This window comes from Haematobia irritans, chromosome 5, assembly GCF_050003625.1.
Source record: "Haematobia irritans isolate KBUSLIRL chromosome 5, ASM5000362v1, whole genome shotgun sequence".
Lineage (NCBI taxonomy): Eukaryota > Metazoa > Arthropoda > Insecta > Diptera > Muscidae > Haematobia > Haematobia irritans.
Window position 1 is genome coordinate 49,221,026 of NC_134401.1, and position 21,556 is coordinate 49,242,581.

Consider the following 21,556-nt stretch of genomic DNA (forward strand, 5'->3'; position numbering starts at 1 on the left):
ATTGCATCCAGTGCTAAAAAAAACAGCCCTAAAGATAATTGAGTATAACAAGATTAAGCATTGTGCTCTTATAAAGAGAAAACAAATGTGAAGGTGTAGAGGGCTATGAGAAAAAAATTGTTTTATTTGTCAATTTTTTTCCAAAGCAGCTCTACCCAGGAATAAATTTAAACCGGCAATATTCACATAAAACCATAATGAATATTCGCTTTAAAATACACATACGTTTTGGTATTGCTTTTGTGGGTTTTTATTCAGAAATTTATGAAAAACACAAATGTTATGATATTTTCCGACGCAAACGGCAGTACATTTGAGAGACACGTCGACGCAAACTTTATGATATTTTGTTGGCAGAGTCCTCTGGTGCTTCAGTTTTACTATAACAAGACTGTATCTTCTTCTCAATTATCTTTGGAATAACAAGATTAAGCATTGTGCTCTTATAAAGAGAAAACAAATGTGAAGGTGTAGAGAAAAAAATTGTTTTATTTGTCAATTTCTTCCAAAGCAGCTCTGCCCAGGAATAAATTTAAAACGGCAATATTCACATAAAACCATAATGAATATTCGCTTTAAAATACACATACGTTTTATTTTAGTTTTCTACAATCGTTTTGGTATTGCTTTTGTGGATTTTTATTCAGAAATTTATGAAAAACACAAATGTTATGATATTTTCCGACGCAAACGGCAGTACATTTGAGAGACACGTCGACGCAAACTTTATGATATTTTGTTGGCAGAGTCCTTTGGTGCTTCAGTTTTGCTATGACAAGACTGTATCTTCTTCTCAATTATCTTTGATATCAACTACAGTAATCGTTTATCGATCACATTTGATGACCGATTAGTACACTATGAAGTAAATGTTTAAGTACACTGAAGGAGATCATAATATCTAATAAAGAAAACTATTTTCTTTTTTCTTTCCTACAGGATTGCCATGGTTCTTTTGCCGATCACAATGCTGCACCCATTCAAGATGACACACAAAATTATATCGTTTTGGATGGTTTTCAAAATGGAACTCATACTCAAGTAGAGTTTTATAGACCAATTGAGACATGTGATCCATACGATATTCCATTGGGGGTAAGTCAAATTTGTTTTTTATAGGGAATATAAGAAATTAATTTATTAAAACAAAATATAAAGTAACATTAAAAGACATAAGAAATTCAAAACAAAAAATAAATATATGTGTTTTTCTCGCCCTATACATGTATGGATTTACGTTGTTTTTGGGCCACAGGTTTACGCAATTTAAAGAAGGACATAATGTCCTCACAGTTTAGACCTAGAAAATCAATAAAACACAAATAAAACTATAATGTTAATAATTTTTTTCTCTTCATACACACTCACCATGAGCTGTCTGTATATCATCATCATTGTCAACTTCCAAGTCTTTAAAAAATTTCACTAATTCCCATTTTTCAAGCATTGTAGCCACGCATAGTGCTGGTGTTAATGTACTATTATTGAATTCCTTGTATGTACAATAACGCAATAGTTCACGGATTATATCGATGCTACCAGAACATGTGGCCAAAGTCAAAGCATTTTGCCCTGGAAATAATAAAAAGGCAATATACATTCTACCATAATGTTAATATCAACTCCTACGCATTCTCCTCCTCACCAAAATGATTTACCGCTTTGACATTTGCACCAAATTGCAAAAGGGTTATGACCGCCTCTAAATTACCCATATAACATGCCTTTAACAATGCTGTATTGCCATATAAATCGACCTCTTCCAGTTCATGCTTTTTCTCACGAGCCATTGTACAGACAATACGCAACGAACAGATATCATTTTGACCCACACATGCCAAAGCTGTCCAAGCATGAAATGAAAATAAAAAAAATATATATTTTACAAAATCAATCACTTTGAAATGTGTGTTTATTAATTTTTTTTTGCAGGCGAGTACCACTTATTTTAGACATAATGCAAAAGAATTTCTCTCAAATATTTTGTTATAAAATTGCTTTAATTTTTTTGGCGCAACTGATGATGATGTTAATGCCTTTATCGATACAGGATCGATATTTTATTGAATGTATCGAGTTTAAAGAGTCACACTTTGAATATTAGGTATGTTCGCCTACCAGCATTAAGTGCCAGCAAATACAAAATATTTAATTAAATACAGCCTAGTGCTTGGAAGATGAGCGAACGAATGACAAAGTGTGGAGAGCTATGAAAAGAAATTAATTTTCTGTATTTTTTTTGAAGACAGCTCTACCCACACGGAAAAATTCTGATAAAAATATTTATCAAGAAAATTATTGAAAATTTTTTTGCATTTTTAATTTGAATTTCTTTATAGATTTTTTATTTTATAAAAAAAAGTTGAGATATTAACGTCGAAAAATTTTCTGTGAATACGAAATGTTAGATTAAATTAATCTTTGGAACTGACACACTTTTTTTCGCGTAGAGAAATTATCTATCTAGGTCTATTGTTTATGAAACTGAACTAAAGAGAGAACAGTTGATTTTTACTCTATAGCTCAACCAGTTTAAAATAAAGAGAACATGAATGCATTTTTTTCTGTTTTATCTCTGGATGCTACAAATTAATGTGTAGATCAGGGTTGATAAAGTTGACACTTTTGTGCTTTTTGTGATACATTTCGACTGCCAAAAAGCACCGTGTCACGACCGCAAGCCATTTCTTGCGGTCGCAAGAATTAATCTATATAGAGTTATTCTGCCCTAAATGTGAACGTTTCTCAGATATCAACTCAACTTTAAAAATTATAAAAAGCGGACATTGAAGAAATAAACATATTCCCAAATGAGGATGTTTTAGTTTTTATTACAGGATCTCAACATTTTTGAGAAGAATATTGCCTATACCACATTCGTTTGGTAGATTTTGCAAAGAGGCACATTTTCATAAATTTGCTTATGGAATAAACTTTTGATAAAATTTTCTACAGAAATAAAATTTTGTCAAAATCTTATATGGAAATAAAATTTTGACAAAATCTTATATGGAAATAAAACTTTGACAAAATTTTCTATTGAAATAAAATTTTGACAAAATTTTCTATAGAAATAAAATTTTTACAAAATTTTCTATAAAAATACTACTTTGGCAAAATTTTCTTAGAAATAAAATTTAGACAAAATTTCCTATAGAAATAAAATTTTTATAAAATTTTCTACAGAAAAAAAAATTGACAAAATTTTCAATACAAATAAAATTTTGACAAAATGTTTGCAGAAATAAATTGTTGACAAAATTTTGTATAGAAATAAATATTTGCAAAATTTTCTATAGAAACAAATATTTGACAAAAATTTTCTATAGAAATAAAATTTTGAAAAAATTTTCTACAGAAATAAAATTTTGTCAAAATTTTCTATAGAAATAAAATTTAGAAACAATTTTTTATAGAAATAAAATTTTGACAAATTTTTCTATATAAATAATATTTTGACAAAATTTTCTACAGAAATAATATTTTGACAAAACTTTCTTAGAAATAAAATTTAGACAAAATTTCCTATAGAAATAAAATTTTGACAAAATTTTCTATAGAAATAAAATTGTTGTTTTTGATCTCAGCTTAAAACCATGCATTGACTGAACTACTAGTGTAGCTTAACCAACAGAGGAAAAGTATGTTTGTCAAATTTATTTGAGAAAGCCCTATAGACTGCAAGATGGTTGGATGTACAGTTGTTACCACATTCCTCATCAGCCCCCAAGAGACTCCGGTCCACTTTTACGTATAATGCCAGATGTGCCTAACGTAGTGGATTACACTTTGGCGAGTCCACTTTTCGACAAAAAGTTTGAGACTCTAATCCCCAACAGTGAGGCGTGGTGCACACAGACCCCGGGGAATAAAGAATATATAGATTTCTACACTGATGGCTCCAAATTGGATGGACAAGTGGGTTTCAGAGTATATTCTAATGATCTGGAACTTCGAATAGCGAAAAGATTACCTAATCACTGTAGTGTTTTTCAGGCTAAAATATTAGCAATAAGAGAGGTGGCGAATTGGCTGAGAAGTAATGTTCCAAAAAATGTGGGCATTAATATATACTCAGACAGTCAACCTGCAATAAAATCCTTGGACTCTGTGTTCCTCAACTCGAAAACGGTCATCGTCTGCCGCAAATCTCTCAATGAGATGGCTGAGCAGTACAATATTCACCTAATATGGGTGTCTGGCCATAAGAACATACTGCGAAGCGGATGAGTTGGCAAGGCTAGGGACTACCTTACATATTCCAGGGGAACTAGAATTTAGTTGGTATGCCCCTAGCTACCTGCAAGCTCATGCTGCGTGAGAAAGCTGTTATGATGGCAAATGTTCGATGGGAGAATTGCAAGGGTTGTAACGACACCAAGCAAATATGGCCCCATTTCAACTTAAACCGCACACTAGATATGCTAATATTCTCGAGACGTCAGATATCACTCCTGATATCTGCTATAACGGGTCGCTGCCTAATGAGGCAATTTTGCAAATACTATTGGCGCGAAGTATAATGCCTATTGTATGAGCTGTCATGATGCGGAGGAAAAAGAATCAATTAAACACCTCTTGTGTGAGTGTCCTGCATTTTGTGTAAAGCGCAAGCAACTTTTAGGAGCATATAGCTTCAGATTACTGGCGGATCTGGAAAACGTTAACTTAAGCAGTCTGCTAATGTTTTTGGAACAATCTGGTTGGTTCAACAAAGAAAAATAATCAAGAAGGTTCAGCGGTTAAAACTAGAAGTGCCCATATGTAATAGGTACTTTTAGTTAATGTGGTATCACAATGGACTGAATAGTCTAAGTGAGCCTGAATCTTAATCGGGCTGCCACTTTAACCTAACCTAACCTAACCTACGTATAGCCCCCATATAAACGGACCCTCAGATTTGGCTTGCGGAGCATCTTGGAGGAACAAAATTTATCCGATCCGGTTGAGATTTGGTACATGGTGTTGGTATATTGTCTCTAAAAACCATGCTAAAATTGGTCCACATCGGTCAATAATTATAGAGAGCCCCCATATAAACCGATCCCCAGATTTGGCTTGCGGAGCCTCTAAGAGACGCAAATTTCATACGATCCGGTTGAAATTTGGAACATGGTGTTAGTATATGGTCTCTAACAACCGCGTGAGAATTGGTCCATATCAGTCCATAACTATATATAGCCCCAATATAAACAGTTATCCAGATCTGAACTCCGGAGCCTCTAGGAGGAGCAAAATTCATCCGATCCGGTTCAAATGTGGAACGTGGTGTTAGTATATGGTCTCTAACATCCATGCAAAAATCGGTCCACATCGGTTCACAATTATATATAGCCCCCATATAAACCGATCCCCAGATTTGGGTTGCGGAGCCTCTAAGAGAAGCAAATTTCATCCGATCCGGTTGAAATTTGGAACATGGTGTTAGTATATGGTCTCTAACAACCGTGCCAGAATTGGTCCATATCGGTCCATAATTATATATAGCCCCCATATTAACCGTTCTCCAGATTTAACCTCCGGAGCCTCTTGGAGGAGCAAAATTCATCCGATCCGGTTTAAATTTGGAACGTGGTATTAGTATATGGCCGTTAACAGCCATACCAAAATTGGTCCATATCGGTCTATAGTTATATCGCCGATCCCCAATCACACAAAAATTGGTCCATATCGGTTCATTATCATGGTTGGCACTCGAGCCAAAAATAATCTACCAAAATTTTATTTCTATAGAAAATTTTGTCAAAATCTTATTTCTATTGAAAATTTTGTCAAATTTTTATTTCTATAGAAAATTTTGTTAAAATTTTATTTCTATAGAAAATTTTGTTAAAATTTCATTTCTATAGAAAATTTTATCAAAACTTTATTTCTATAGAAAATTTTGTCAAAATTTTTTTCTATAGAAAATTTTGTCAAAATTTTATTTCTATAAACAATTTTGTTAAAATTTTATTTCTATAGAAAATTTTGTCAAAATTTTATTTCTATAGAAAATTTTGTCAAAATGAATTATATACGTATTTAATCGGTCTTTTTTAATTTAATATATACCACGTATGGACTTACAATTTAGAAGACCGTGTTAGGTGGTTTTAAGATACCTTGCCATCGTCAAGCGTTACCGCAACTCAAGTAATTCGATTGTGGATGGCAGTGTTTAGAAGAAGTTTCTACGCAATCCATGGTGGAGGGTACATAAGCTTCGGCCTGGCCGAACTTACGGCCGTATATACTTGTTTTGTATTACTTTTGTGGAGTTGAAATCGCCCTAACTTCCGAAAAAAAACAATCTACTGGCACAAGTAGTTGTATTGATGTAGGTCGGAGGTATTCCCACTTTTGGATATAGCCCCCATATAAGACCGATCATCCGATCCCGTTGAAATTTTTGTATGTGATATCAGTATATGCTTAAAATCAGCGTATATCGGTACATAATTAGATACAGCCCCATATATACCGATTCCCGTATTTGACTTCTCGAGTCTCTTGTACACTGAAAAAAAAGCATACTCGGTTCCAAAGATTTTGTCTTTACTTTAAAAAATTTGGTATTGATTCCGAGCCAAAGAAGCGGAGAATACAAGTAAGGATACTTTTAAGACACAATTCTCTTTTAAATTTAGGTTTTGTGTACTTGCTTCTAGGAAGCAAATTTTAATTTTTCGCTTTCTCAGCTTTTTTTCTTCATATGCTATCAAAGACCTTTAAAAACGAGTTAACGGCAACTTTATTTTCCAAATTAAGACTCATCTTCCAGTAGAAATTATGCTATGTTTAAAGTAAAAAACTTCTTTAAAGTAAAGTTTTGAAAAACATGTCCTATATTTGAACGATTTTTTGCTTTGTGGTCAAGATGCAAAAAGACAACAAATTTAAAGACAATTTCATTAAATTTAAAGAATTTTTCTGAATTATTAAAGTCAAGTTGACCTTAGCCTATAATTTTTTTCTTTCATGTTAAGATACCCATTTTTAAGTCAAATCACTTAATTATAAGGACAATACGACTTCATTGAAAAGTTTATCGACTTTTGGACAAGAAAAATAACTTTATTTTAGAGAAATGCATCTTCTATGCTAAGCAAAATTTGTATTCGTATTTTAAAGACATGAAATCTTTGACCTCACGACAATATTTTTTTCAGTGTAGGAGCAAATTTCAAAAAGGTCCATAATTGTATATAGCCCTCGTAAAGCCATACTTGACCTCTGGAGGAACAAAGTTTGCTTGATTCCGTTGAAATTTGGTATGTGATTCAAGTATATGCTCTCTAACTACCATCCAAAAATTGGTCCATATAGGTCAACAACTATATATAGCCCCCGTATAAACCGATCCCCAGATTTGAATTTCATACTATTCGTTTGAAATTTGGTATTCAATGTCAGTATAAGCTTTCTAATAATTATGCAAAAATTAGTCCATATCGGGTTATAATTATATAAATAAAGCTCCGATATAAACTGGTGTCCAGACTTGAGTTCCGGAGTCTCTTGGGGGTTGAAATTGGGTACGTGATTAACCTCACGTATATGCCTTCCAACAATCATACGTAAAGTGGTCCATACAGGATCATAATCATATACAGCCACCATATAAACCAATCCAGAAAAATGTATTTAATCTGCTTACTTTGTCATTCCGTTCCTAACACATCGAGATATTGGACTTAGACCCCATAAAATCCCAGCAAATCTAATGCTTGTCTGGAACGTTTGACCTCAGAAAATTTCAAAACTTCACAGTTTTTCTAGAATGGATTTAGCATTTTTTCATTTAAATAATGTGTAAAGTTTTATTAACTCTTACTTTGTTTTTAACGTATTTGAAATAAAAAAATTAAATTTCCCATTAAAAATATGAAAAAAGTGAGTTTTAAAAAATTGAATTAAAAGACCTTTGTGTGTAGTTGAAGTAAAGAACATCTCTAGGAGAAAATTTTTAGAAGTGATTTTAAAGTTGTGCCTTTAGAAGAACTGCCAATTTTTTTTGCTGGTCTATAGATATTCGAGATGAAATTAGAGTCGATATAGAGTCCGTGTGTTGAATTCACACTAACTACCGAACGGAACAAACTACCGGAACAACAGTGTTTAGTAGTTTTTTTTTTTGGTCAGATATATTTTTTATTTAAGTTTTTTTTTATTGCATCTTTATTAGTAAACAAAATATTTTAAATCTGTAATTATTTTACATTTTATTTTCCAGACTGATACCATCAAGGTACTTTGGGCTTTTGGCGATACTGATCCCATACATGGAAACCTAAAGGGTCATGGAAAAAATCGTGGTTTCAAACCGTTACATCTGTTAGGACCAATGTTCCGTAAAAGTCATGCCACATCGACAAACTCAAGACGTCAACCGGATATACAAAAATGGGATGTCACTGTACAAAATGTAAGTACATTCTCTCTCTACTTCTATTGTTTTGTTTATACGAGTACTAATTTGATTATAAAAACTCTCATTGTAGGTCACCATTGAATCTAGCATGGATACCTTGTATTGGTGCAAAATCATTAAGGCCCCCGCCTTGTCGGAAAAACATCACATAATTGGTTACGAAGCTTTACTGACACGTGAGAGGTTTGTATGCGCATAATATACAAAAAAAAAACACCCATAACTCCCACTTCCAGGCATTGAGATATTTTCCTGACAGTCCTTTAAAGGACACCTGCATATGTGTCATATCATTTTTGTTGACAGTTTGTTTAAAACATATATGTGTTGTTGTTGTCAGGATGATTTTTGTCCCTTTTTTCCCTAAAGCCTCCCAAGCGACTCTAATGACATTTCCAAAATCACATGTTCGCAGAGTGTAAGGGTTCATTGTAACATAACAACGTAAATGTCTTTTACAAACTTGCAAAACATGTGGTGCGAATATATTAACCTGTTGTTAGATGAAATTGACATTATAAAATGTCAATTAAGTCATGAACAAACACGTTCGTGGATCAATTTGAATGGCCATTTTCATTTAGCACCATTAGGCTTTAACTGTGAGCTAACAAAGAAACAGAAAGTTGAGTATTTAAACTAAAAGTTTGTGTTCTGCTATTCGAACTTGGTCATTGCGCTAAACCTGAAATTTTGGAGTACTTACTATATAAGTGAGTATCACAATCGACTGAATTGTACGTACCTGCTACTGTACTTACCTAACCTAGAGAAGCTTAGGGCATGGTCACAATAATGACAAGCCCATGTAAAATTCATTGCTTCGGAGCCAAATTTGCACTACTTCCGGATTCAAAAAGAACAATTTCATTTGCTTTTGTGGCTCCTATTTTTTGCTGAGCTGTTTAAAAACTGATAAATAATAACTAATAATTAAAATACGAATGCAAACGTTGCTTATCATAGAGGACGCATTTCTCTGATATAATGTTTCTTCCTTGTCCTAAAATCGATAAAGTTTTCAATGAAGTCGTTTTGTTTACTTTTTGAACCGATTGGAATAATTTTCCCGCTTCAAGGATGGAAACAAGGTTGCCACAGTTGATAGCATTCTACCAAAAATGGTAGATTTTTTACTGAATTTTTTATTGAAAAATGTCTATAGAAATAAAAGTTTCAACAAATTTTCAATAAAAATAAAATTTTGAGAAATTAAGTGTATGGTCGTTGAACTTTATACCCACGTTCATAAAAAAAGGAAATTTCATTGGGCTGTGGAAATTTTCGAGAAAAATAATAAAATTTAACTACAAACAAATAATTTTTTTCCAATAAAAATAAATTAAATTTAGCGCCAGTTTAACTACGGAAATTTTTTTCGGTCAATAGAAATAAAATTTTGACAAAATTTTCTATAGAAATAAAATTTTGACAAAATTTTCTATAGAAATAAAATTTTGACAAAATTTTCTATAGAAATAAAATTTTGACAAAATTTTCTATAGAAACAAAATTTTGAGAAATTTTTTGTAGCAATAAAATCTCGACAACATTTTTATGGAAATAAAATTTTGGCAAAATTTTCTATATGAATAAAATTTTGAGAAAATTTTCTATAGAAATAACATTTTGAGAACATTTTCTATGGAAATAAAATTTTGACAAAATATTCTATAGAAATAACATTTTGAGAAAATTGTTTATAGAAATAAAATTTTGACAAAATTTTCTATAGAAATAAAATTTTGGCAAAATATTCTATAGAAATAAAATTTTGACAAAATTTTTTATAGAAATAAAATTTTGACAAAATTTTCTATAGAAATAAAATTTTGAGAATTTTTTTTGTAGAAATAAAATTTTGACGAAATTTTTTATGAAAATAAAATTTTGACAAAATTTTCTATAAGATTACAATTTTGAGAAAATTTTCTATAAAAATAAAATTTTGAGAAAATTTTCTATGGAAATAAAATTTTGACAAAATATTCTATAGAAATAAGATTTTGAGAATTTTTTTTTTGTTTGTAGAAATAAAATTTTGACAAAATTTTTTATAGAAATAAAATTTTGACAAAATTTTCTATAGAAATAAAATTAAATTGGTTTATTGCAAGAATGAACTACGTCGTGTGAAAATTGAACTACTCCACATTTTGAGAAATTAGGTGTATGGCCATTGAACTTTATACCCACGTTTAGTTCATAAAATATTTGAGACATACTTAAAAAAAGGAAAATTTCATAGGGCTGTGGAAAATTTCGAGAAAAATAATAAATTTTAACTACAAATAAATAATTTTTTTCCAATAAAAATAAGTTAAGTTTAGCGTTAAATTAACTACGGTCTATAGAAATAAAATTTTGACAAATTTTCTATAGAAATAAAATTTTGACAAAATTTTCTATAGAAATAAAACTTTGAGAAATGTTTTGTAGAAATAAAATTTTGACAAAATTTTTTATATATATATAAAATTTTGACAAAATTTTCTATAGGAATAAAATTTTGAGAAAATTTTCTATAGAAATAAAATTTTGAGAAAATTGTTTATATATATATAAAATTTTGACAAAATGATCTATAGAAATAACATTTTGAGAAAATTTTCTATAGAAATAAAATTTTGAGAAATTTTGTTATAGAAATAAAATTTTGACAATTTTTTTTAAAGAAATAAAATTTTGACAAAATATTTTATAGAAATAAAATTTTGACAAAATATTTTATAGAAATAAAATTTTGACAAAATTTTCTATAGAAATAAAATTTTGAAAATTTTTTGTAGAAATAAAATTTTGACAAAATTTTCTATAGGAATAAAATTTTGATAAAATTTTCTATAGAAATAAAATTTTGAGAAAATTTTCAATAGAAATAAAATGTTGACAAAATTTTCTATGGAAATAAAATTTTGACAAAATTTTCTATAGAAATAAAATTTTGAGAATTTTTTTTGTAGAAATAAAATTTTGACAAAATTTTCTATAGGAATAAAATTTTGAGAAAATTTTCTATAAAAATAAAATTTTGAGAAAATTTTCTATAGAAATAAAATTTTGAGAAAATTTTCTATGGAAATAAAATTTTGCAAAATATTCTATAGAAATAACATTTTAAGAAAATTTTCTATAGGAATACAATTTTGAGAAATTTTGTTTAAGAAATAAAATTTTGACAAAATTTTTTATGAAAATAAAATTTTGACAAAATTTTCTATAAAAATAAAATTTTGAGAAATTTTTTTGTAGAAATAAAATTTTGACAAAATTTTTTATGGAAATAAAATTATGACAAAATTTTCTATAGGAATAAAATTTTGAGAAAATTTTCTGTAGAAATAAAATGTTGGGAAATTTTTCTATGGAAATAAAATTTTGACAAAATGATCTATAGAAATAACATTTTGAGAAAATTTTCTATAGAAATAAAATTTGAGAAATTTTGTTATAGAAATAAAATTTTGACAAAATTTTTTATAAAAATAAAATTTTTAAAAAAATTTTTATAGAAATAAAATTTTGACAAAATTTTCTATAGAAATAACATTTTGAGAATTTTTTTGGTAGAAATAAAATTTTGACAAAATTTTCTATAGAAATAAAATTGTGACAAAATTTTCTATAGGAATAAAATTTTGAGAAAATTTTCTATAGAAATAAAATTTTGACAAAATTTTTTATAGAAATAAAATTTTGACAAAATTTTTTATAGAAATAAAATTTTACCAAAATTTTCTATAGAAATAAAATTTTTACAAAATTTTTTATGGAAATAAAATTTTGAGAAAATTTTCTATGGAAATAAAATTTTTTGCAAAATATTCAATAGAAATAACATTTTGACAAATTTTTTTCGGAAGGATCACTTTGGGTTGAGTGAATTACCCGAATTTATTCTGATAATTGGTTGTTAGTTATGCTGCAAGTAGAGGATGCTGATGTGGAATGTGGTAATTCCGAAACAGCTGTACATCCAACCATCTTGCAGTCTATAGGGCTTTGCCCATATAAATTTGACAAGCATACTTTTCCTCTGTTGGTTAAGCTACACTTGTAGTTTAGTCAATGCATGGTTTTAAGCTGAAATCAAAAACAACAATAATGATTGAAGAGAAACCAACAATAACAAACAAAACGAATGAAATAAAATTTTGACAAAATTTTTATGGAAATAAAATTTTGACAAAATTTTCTATAGAAATAAAATGTGGACAACATTTTTAATAGAAACAACATTTTGAGAAAATTTTCTATAGAATTAAAATGTTGAGAAAATTTTCCATAGAAATCAAATTTTGAGAAAAATTTCTATGGAATTAAAATTTTGACAAAATTTTCTATAGAAATAAAATTTTGACAACTTTCCAAATTCAGACTGGACTTCAAATAGAAACTGTGCCATGTTTCAAGTAAAAACGCCTTTAAACTAAATTATTGAAAAACATATCCCCTTCTTGAATGCTTTTTGGCTTTGTAGTCAAGATGCAAAATGACAACAAATTTAAAGACAATTTAATTAATTTTGAAGAATTTTTCGGAATTATTGTAGCCAGGATGACCTTGAACAAAAAAGACTTTCATGTAAAGATATCCATTTTTAAGTGGAATCACTTAACTATAGGGAAAAATAACTTCAATGAAAAATTTATCGCCTTTTGGACAAGGAAAAAATATTTTTGTGGAGAAATGTTTCTTCTTCGTATTTTAAGGACAAGAAACCTTTGACATTTTTTCAGTGCATATTTTTCGGGAAGTTACTCTAGATGCAGCCGTTGTTTATTGACGACAACCACGGGATAACAATCGCCGAAGCAATTTCATCAAGCCCTAGTTTTAAATGATGCAAACACAGAACGAAATATTTGCCTCGTACCAAATATTAGGCAGCCTCAAATTTAGGACACTAAATTCACGGAACAATAAGGACGATTTTCTTTGATAAAAAGAAATTTTAATAAAAATAAATTTTAGTTTTAAAATAAATTGATAATGATCATCTTTCCGAAGAAAATTTATTTTTTTAATAGTCGTTAAATTAACTGAGATATTGTATCTTGGCATTAATGATAAAAAACTTCAAATACAGGTTAAGAACTATTTTAAAAATTTTTTATCTCTGGTATAAAGTGCTTTTGAAATTAAGAAAATATTTTATTTATTTTTTTTTTATAAAATATTATAACAGATAAATATCTGTTATAATATGACTATCATCATTTTTATATCAAAGGATAGATAACTTACTATAAAAAGTCCTTACCAAATCTTTGTATCCAAATAAACGTATTTTTTTCGTGTAAATTTATATTCAGTAAAAAATCGTAGTATGGCAAACAAAAATGAAAACCAGAAATGACAACATGTTACAACCAGGACATCCTTGCGGATATTTTCGTCTCACTGCCATATCCCATATATAAACGATTCTTACTCGTATTGCCTTTTGAAAATTTCAATTTATATTTATATTTTGTTTACACTATTTCCAGTGTCTCCTCGCAACCAATGGTACACCACATGACTTTGTTCGAGTGCTCTACTAAATCATATCCTGGCTCTGATCCGGCTTCATGGGATGTGTGGGTAAAGAGCAGCGGTGCTGTATGCAATAGTAATTTATTAACTCCACGAGATTGGGATGCCTGTATAACACCCGTCGCCGTATGGTCAATTGGATCTACAGGTTGGTAAACAATACTCAGAGGAGAAGAAAACACCATCCACTTGTTTGCCTTGTTTTTCATCCCCCCATCGAAACGATGACGCTGTTTTAAAAAATGATTTTTATTTCTTCAATTACTTTCGTTTCTTGTAGGTCAATTCTTACCTCCACATGTTGGTATTCCAGTGGGTGGTAAAACAGGAGCCAAATATTACATGCTGGAAATTCACTACGATAATCCCCATGCATTACAAGGTAAAATAGAGAAGGTTGAATTTTACTTTGCGGTCTAGCAGGACTAATTTACTTTTCTACTTTCTTTCTTACTTGTCTTACTTAGCCTCCGACCATTCAGGATTCCGTATCCACTATAGCAAACATTTAAGGAAACATGATGGTGGTGTTATGATTTCTGGTGTATCCGTTTCTGATACCCAATTAATTCCACCAGGTCAAAAGCTCTATCGCAATGTTGGTATTTGTGGTCCTTCGTGTTCAAATGTGGTAAGTACTTAAACACACGCATACACAAACACTCTCTTAATTTTAAAAGGATAATAAGCATAACCAATTGACATATTATTTCCTTATTTGTAATTTATGGTTTTGTTGTTTGGCTTTTGCTTCTACTCCAAAGATGTTTCCTGAAGATGGTATTAAAATTATTTCCGGTACTTTACATTCTCATCGTGCTGGTCGCAAAATGACATTAAGACATGTACGCAATGGCAAAGAATTGCCAAGGATAATTGAAGATGATAATTACGATTACAACTATCAACAAGTCAGACAACTGGAAAATGAAACTGTTGTCCTGCCCGGAGACTATATTATAACAGATTGCGCTTATGAGGTAAGACTATTTCACATTTGATGTGAACTTTGTAAAATTTAAAATAATTTCAATCTTTGTGATTCAATCCTTAAAGTCGGATGTTTGATATTTAAAAAGAGGAACTCGATTTTAAAGATCGAATTTGTCTTTTGACAACTAACACAAATTCACAAACATATATAATAAAGCAGCTAATAAACTCTGCAAAAAGTGCACAGATGAAAATATCACCAACATTTTTAGAATTAAAATTTTAATTGAATTTGAAGACAAACTATTCAATTAAAAACGTAATTGTTTGAAGCGGAGATAAATCACAAAAATTAATTTTAGTAATTCATTTTCTAATTGGATCAATTAATCTTTTAATTGGATCAAATAACTATTTATGTAACTGACGTTAATGATTGATACTGTGATTGATTTCGATTAAAAAATAATGTGTTCTTCATAAATTTAATTAATTTAAAAAAATATCACCAACAGTTTTACTATTAAAATTTTAAATTAAGTTTATAAAAATATTCTATTAAACACATTAGTTATTAATGTAAAGATCAATCCCATACATGAATTCTATTAATTATTTTTTTAATTGGATTAATATTTTTTTAATTGGATTAATATATATTTTTTAATTTTTAATTTAAAAAATGAATTTTTTATGTAACTGACGTTAATTATTGATACTATCATATCTGACGCAATTTCAATTTAAAATTAAAGTGTACTTTATTAATTTTAGTATTATTAACTAATTAAATGTATTAATTTTATTAATAATTAATAAATTAAAATAAAAGGAAATATCACCAACATTTTTACAAGTAAAGTTTTAGTTGAATTAAAAAATATATATATTCAATTAAAACCACAATTGATTAAAGCAAAGATAGTCTAAGTGAGTCTGCAATATCGGGCTGGCACTATACCTAACCTATCGTTCATGATCTGAAAACGTAATCTTTACGAATTTATAAAAAAATCCCTTACCGTGACTCGAACCTGGACTGCCTGCTCCATACGCGTTGCCATAAGAACATCTGATGAATATTTTAAGAATTTTCATGGCAAAGGAAAAACAAAAGCTGTTTATGAAATCGTGAATGCCCGTTGACGAAACCGAAAACATTCCGTTTTGATTTTTCGTGCAAGTTTGGGTTTCATTTTGTTACCGTCCGTTCACGATTTTATTGAGTGCAATGTCAAAATTTTCTCAAATCAGTCTATATCTCAGTTTGAAAAATGATTGAAAATGTTTACGTTTTTGTACCCTCCACCATAACATTGAAATATTGCTCTAAGATCCCATAAAGTATATATATTCCGGGTCGTGGTGAAATTCTGAGTCGATCTGAGCATGTCCGTCTGTCCGTCTGTTGAAATCACGCTAACTTCGGAACGAAACAAGCTATCGACTTGAAACTTAGCACAAGTAGTTGTTATTGATGTAGGTCGGATAGTATTGCAAATGGGCCATATCGGTCCACTTGTACGTATAGCCGCCATATAAACGGACCCCCAAATATGGCTTGCGAATTCTCTAAGAGAAGCAAAGTTCATTCGATCCGGCTGAAATTTGGTACATGGCGTTAGTATATGGTCTTTAACAAACATGCAAAAATTGGACCACGTCGGTCCATAATTTTATATAGCCCCCATATAAACCGATACCTCGATTTGGCTTGTGGAGCCTCTAAGAGAAGCAAATTTCATCCGATCCGTCTGAAATTTGGTACATGATGTTAGTATATGGTCTCTCACAACCATGGAAAAATTGGTCCACATCGGTTCATATAAACCGATCCCCCGATTTGGCTTGCGGAGCCTCTAAGAGAAGCAAATTTCATCCGATCCGACTAAAATTTGGTACATGGTGTTGGTATATGGTCTCTAACAACCATGCACAAATTGGTCCACATCGGTCCATAATTATATATAGCCCCCATATAAACCGATCCCCAGATTTGGCTTGCGGAGCCCCTAAGAGAAGCAAATTTCATCCGATCCGGCTGAAACTTGGTACATGGTGTTAGTATATGGTCTCTCACAACCATGGAAAGATTGGTCCATATCGGTTGACAATTATATATAGCCCCCATATAAACCGATCACGAGATTTGACCTCCGGAGCCTCTTGGAAGACCAAAATTCATCTGATTCAGTTGAAATTTGGTACGTGGTGTACCAAACACCCATGCAAAAATTGGTCGAAATCGGTCCATAATTATATATCGGCCCCATATAAACCGATCCCCAGATTTGACCTCCGGAGCCCCTTGGAAGAGCAAAATTCATCCGATTCGGTTGAAATTTGGTACGTGATGTTAGTATATGGTATCCAACAACCATGCAGGAATTGGTTCATATCAGTCCATAATTATATATAGCCCCCATATAAACCAATCCCCAGATTTGACCTCCGTTGAATTTTTGGGAAGCAAAATTCATCCGATCTGGTTGAAATTTGGTACGTGGTGGTAGTATATATTTAACAACTATGCCAAAAGTGGTCCATATCAGTCCATAATCATATATAGCCCCCATATAAACCGATCCCGAGATTTGGTTTTGGAGCCTCTTGGAGGAGCAAATTTCATCCGAGTCAGTTGAAATTTGGTACATTGTGCTAGTATATGGCCATTTAACAACCATGCCTAACTAGGTCTATGTCGGTCTATAGTTATATATAGCCCTCAGATAAATCGATCCCCAATCACACAAAAATTGGTCCATATCAAGGTTATAATTGTATATAGCCCCCATATAAGCGACCCCCATATTTCAATTTCCATATCGATTCGTAATTATTTGTAGACTTACCTATACATAACTTTTTTGTCTAATATATACCACGTATGGACTAACTCACAATTTAGAAAACGATGTTAGGAAGTTTTAAGATACCACAACCCAAGTAATTCGATTTTGGATGACAGTCTTTTGTAGAAGTTTCTACGCAATCCATGGTGGAGGGTACATAAGATTCGGCCTGGCCGAACTTACGGCCGTATATACTTGTTTTATTTGATTCAATTACATTAATTAGTACACAGAAAAAATATGTTTTGTCTTAAATCACAAACAATTAATTATTGATCCAATTAATTTTTAATAGAAATTTCTTCAGTCACAGAATAATACTATCAAGAATAAAGGTCAATTAAAAAATTAATTAGTACTATTATTATACCCACCACCATAAAATGGGTATGAGTATAAGTTTGTCATTCCGTTCGTAACACATCGAAATATCGATTTCCGACTATATAAAGTATATATATTCTTGATCAGGGAGAAATTTTAAGAAGATCTAGCATGTCCGTCTTTCTGTTGTAATCACGCTACAGCTTTCAATAATGGAGATATCGTCCTGCAATTTGGCACAGATTCTTTTTTATTTGCAGGCAGGTCAAGTTCGAAGATGGGCTATATCGGTCCAGGTTTTGATATAGGCCCCCCATATAAACCGACCCCCCGATTTAGGGTCTTGGGCCTCTAGAAACAGCATTTTCAATCCGATCTAAAGGTATTTGAAGACCACAAATAGGTGTCCCGATAATGGGTCATCTTTTGGTATAGCCCCCATATAGACCGATCTCCCGATTTTACTCCTTGGGTTCTAGAAACCGTATTATAATTTCGATTTGGCTGAAATATGAAATCTAGAGTTTTTTAGGGCCATAAATAGGTGTTACGAATATATTGTGTATCGATAGAGATTTTGATATATGCCCCTTATAGACCCGCTCTCCGATTTGAGGTCTAGATTCTGTAGGTTTTTCAGAACCTCAATTAGGTGTGCTGAATTTAGTGTGTATCGGTACATGATTTTTGGCATAGAACTCATATTGACTGATTGGTCCATTTGGTAAGGCCTCCATATAGACCTATGTCATGAGGGTATAGAAGGGTATGGGTATCAAGGCGTTAGTTCATTCTTTTTTTGCACGAGATATTTATGATTCCTCTAAAACTCAAACAAAAATGGTTGTTATAAATCCAATTTATCTTCGAGAAGCGTACTGGTTGAACTGGACTTCTTAGGAGAATATCTGTCATCAAACCTCTCTGAAATTCCATATATTATCAACCCGCTACAACGAAGAGTTTCAGAGGAAACTTTTATATTTGATTCATCGTGGTGGGTATTTAAGATTCGACCCGGCCGAACTTAATGTTGTATATACTTGTTAAAAAATTAATTTATGTTATTAACTTCTGTTTTAATTTAAAAATTAATTGAATCAATACAATTTTTATTTTAATTAAATTAAATTAAAATTTTGTTTGGAAAATTGGTACTATTAAAAAAATAATTTATGTAATTATTATTTTTTTTTTTTTTTGTTATTGCTAACTTTTTCTTTTGAATGTATAATATATAACTCCTCACTATATTTAATATATGATCATTATTACAGACCTCATCCCGAAAACGTCCAACATTTGGCGGTTATTCAACAAAGCAGGAAATGTGTCTATCCTTTATAACTTACTATCCACGCATAGATCTGGCCGGTTGTTATAGTATGACACCCGTACGAGAATTCTTTGAAACTTTTGGAGTCTATCAATTCTATTCTTTGAATATGACTGATGTGGAGAATTTATTTTTATATAATGGCAATGTCTTGGACTATATACCAAATACAATATATGCTAAAACTAAACCAAATCGAGCTAATATGACTGAAGAGGATATACTCTATGAAGAGTCGCTGCTAAGTAAGTTAATAACATATACAACGTTCATCACCAATGTGGTACCACAATGGACTGAATAGTCTAAGTGAGCCTAATAGATCGGGCTGCCACCTAACCTAATATAAAGTGCGTTCACACTACACCTGTTCACACTGTATAGAGATGTTAGCCGGAATGATTTCAGCTGAAATCTCAATTGATTTCCATAAATTTTCATTAGGGATACAAAAAAATTCCAATGATTGGTTTTTCTGTTTATAAATAAAAGCAAAACTGCTGTTAAATCCTCAAATGAACGAAATCTTTATTTTTTGGCTGTATGAAGTCTTGAGATTTGTAAAGAGAATTCGAGAATTCATGCCTAGTGTGAACCTAGTATTAATTATTGATTAATTAAATTTTTTAATAATGTTCATCTATTCTTCTTCTAAATTCTTCTAGACAAATTGATTATTTCTGATCCGGTGGAGTTTCACGATCGCACATTCTTATCGCATCTCAATCAATTACCTTGGTCAGAGCCATTATTTACGAAACGTGTGGAGCAAAGTATGATCAATGGCAAACATATGACTTTTTGTCGGGTTTCCAATGAAGGCATATCAATTGTAAGTTATATCCAAAAATTTTTAAAAAATTCGAAAACAAAAAAAATTTTAAAAAATGGGTTTAAAGTCCTAAAATTTAAAATATTTTTGTTAATTTTTACATTTTTTTTATTATATGAAATAAACTTTAATATTTTCCCATGTAACACCCACATATAATTAATGTTTTCTTATTCGTTTTTTTGTTTTCAGCCTTCAGAAATTATAAGATATCCAAATTTCACCGCATTTGTTAAGCCTCCCAGTCTCTGTCCATATCAAATGTTAATGGATAGTTCTCCATTGAGTTCGTATGCCAGTAATTCGAAAAAATTATTTCAAAATCTATACAGTTTACTATTAAGCAATTTATTTATTTTAATTTCTTTAATAATTTAACAAAAATCATATTCATTATTGCAAATCTTTCATTCACCTCGGTATCCATCCATCCATTCTTTGTAAATAGAACAAACACTCACATAGTATTACCCCCGTATCATTTAGATCAGGAAATAAGTTGATATCCTGGATACGTCCAGCCACTATCGAAGTTTCGTTAGTATAAAAAATCAGGAAGAACTAGTATGTATGATTGATGGTTGTTGTCCAAAAGCATCCACATTTAATTAAACATTGATTTTTTGCAAATTATTTAAAATTTTCTATTATAGAAAAAACACTAAAAGTATTGAGTCATAAATTTTAAGTTCTTAAAAAGTCATAAAATTTTTGTCTATTAATTTATATGTATAATTAAACATTCTGTACTTATTGGAAGTGTTGATTTTTAAACAATAATTTGTCCAATCCAAAGATTTAAATTTTAAGATAGTTTTAAAATGTTAGTTTTATAAGAAAATAAAATTATTGAATAAAAATGTAAAATATATGGAAACAAGCTTCAAGATATTTTTTTCTATAATTGTAACAGCATGGTTAGCATCAACAATTTTATACCCACCACCACGTAGAGAGTGATCATGTGGTGAAAATAGGGTACCACATATTTTGAAATCTGGAGGGGGAGTAAGACTTCCCCTTGTTCAAAGTTCTCCAATTTCCGTGAACTTTTCAGGGAAGGTTGGGGGTCGTGTCTAGACAAAGGTCCGTTACTTTACTTTTCGATATTTGGTAGGAGAGATGAACCTCCCCATTGTCCGACTTTTTCTTAAAGTTCAGTGAAAACAAAAACTAAACTTCTTCGATTTACTGGAAATTTAAAGATAACGTGGAGAGAAGTTATGAAATTACTAAGTGGTGCCTCATTTTGATATTTGGATGTTTAGATTAGAGGTGTGCACGTGAATCACGTGAGTCGTGATTAAAATCTGGAGCAACTCTGTGCG

At 30.6% G+C, this 21,556-nt stretch overlaps 2 protein-coding genes across 2 annotated transcripts in view; one reads left to right on the forward strand and one right to left on the reverse strand.

Moving 5' to 3' along the window:
* LOC142240434 (MOXD1 homolog 1) overlaps positions 1–21,037 on the forward strand; it is a 121,425-nt gene extending 100,388 nt beyond the window's left edge. Inside the window, exons 2-11 of the mRNA XM_075312140.1 lie at positions 940–1,095; positions 8,216–8,407; positions 8,484–8,596; positions 13,906–14,099; positions 14,232–14,333; positions 14,419–14,582; positions 14,716–14,931; positions 19,338–19,641; positions 20,062–20,228; positions 20,421–21,037. Coding sequence (XP_075168255.1) covers positions 940–1,095; positions 8,216–8,407; positions 8,484–8,596; positions 13,906–14,099; positions 14,232–14,333; positions 14,419–14,582; positions 14,716–14,931; positions 19,338–19,641; positions 20,062–20,228; positions 20,421–20,606 — 1,794 coding nt within the window. The 3' untranslated portion in view covers positions 20,607–21,037. The remainder of the gene's footprint in view (positions 1–939; positions 1,096–8,215; positions 8,408–8,483; positions 8,597–13,905; positions 14,100–14,231; positions 14,334–14,418; positions 14,583–14,715; positions 14,932–19,337; positions 19,642–20,061; positions 20,229–20,420) is intronic.
* Positions 1,106–2,086, reverse strand: plu (plutonium). Its single transcript, XM_075312141.1, has 4 exons — positions 1,941–2,086; positions 1,646–1,843; positions 1,369–1,572; positions 1,106–1,300 (listed from the first exon to the last, which is right to left on the reverse strand). Exons 1-4 carry the CDS (start codon positions 1,954–1,956, stop codon positions 1,218–1,220), a joined length of 501 nt encoding a protein of 166 aa, XP_075168256.1. The 5' UTR covers positions 1,957–2,086; the 3' UTR covers positions 1,106–1,217.
* Positions 21,038–21,556: the final 519 nt, after the last annotated feature.

Bases quoted from the DNA above. Each gene is read 5' to 3' on its own strand.
- plu (XM_075312141.1), bottom strand. The intron at 1,573-1,645 runs GTGAGGAGGAGA...TATTATTTCCAG, and splicing joins CAAAGCGGTAAATCATTTTG to GGCAAAATGCTTTGACTTTG. The intron at 1,301-1,368 runs GTGAGTGTGTAT...TTGATTTTCTAG, and splicing joins TGATATACAGACAGCTCATG to GTCTAAACTGTGAGGACATT.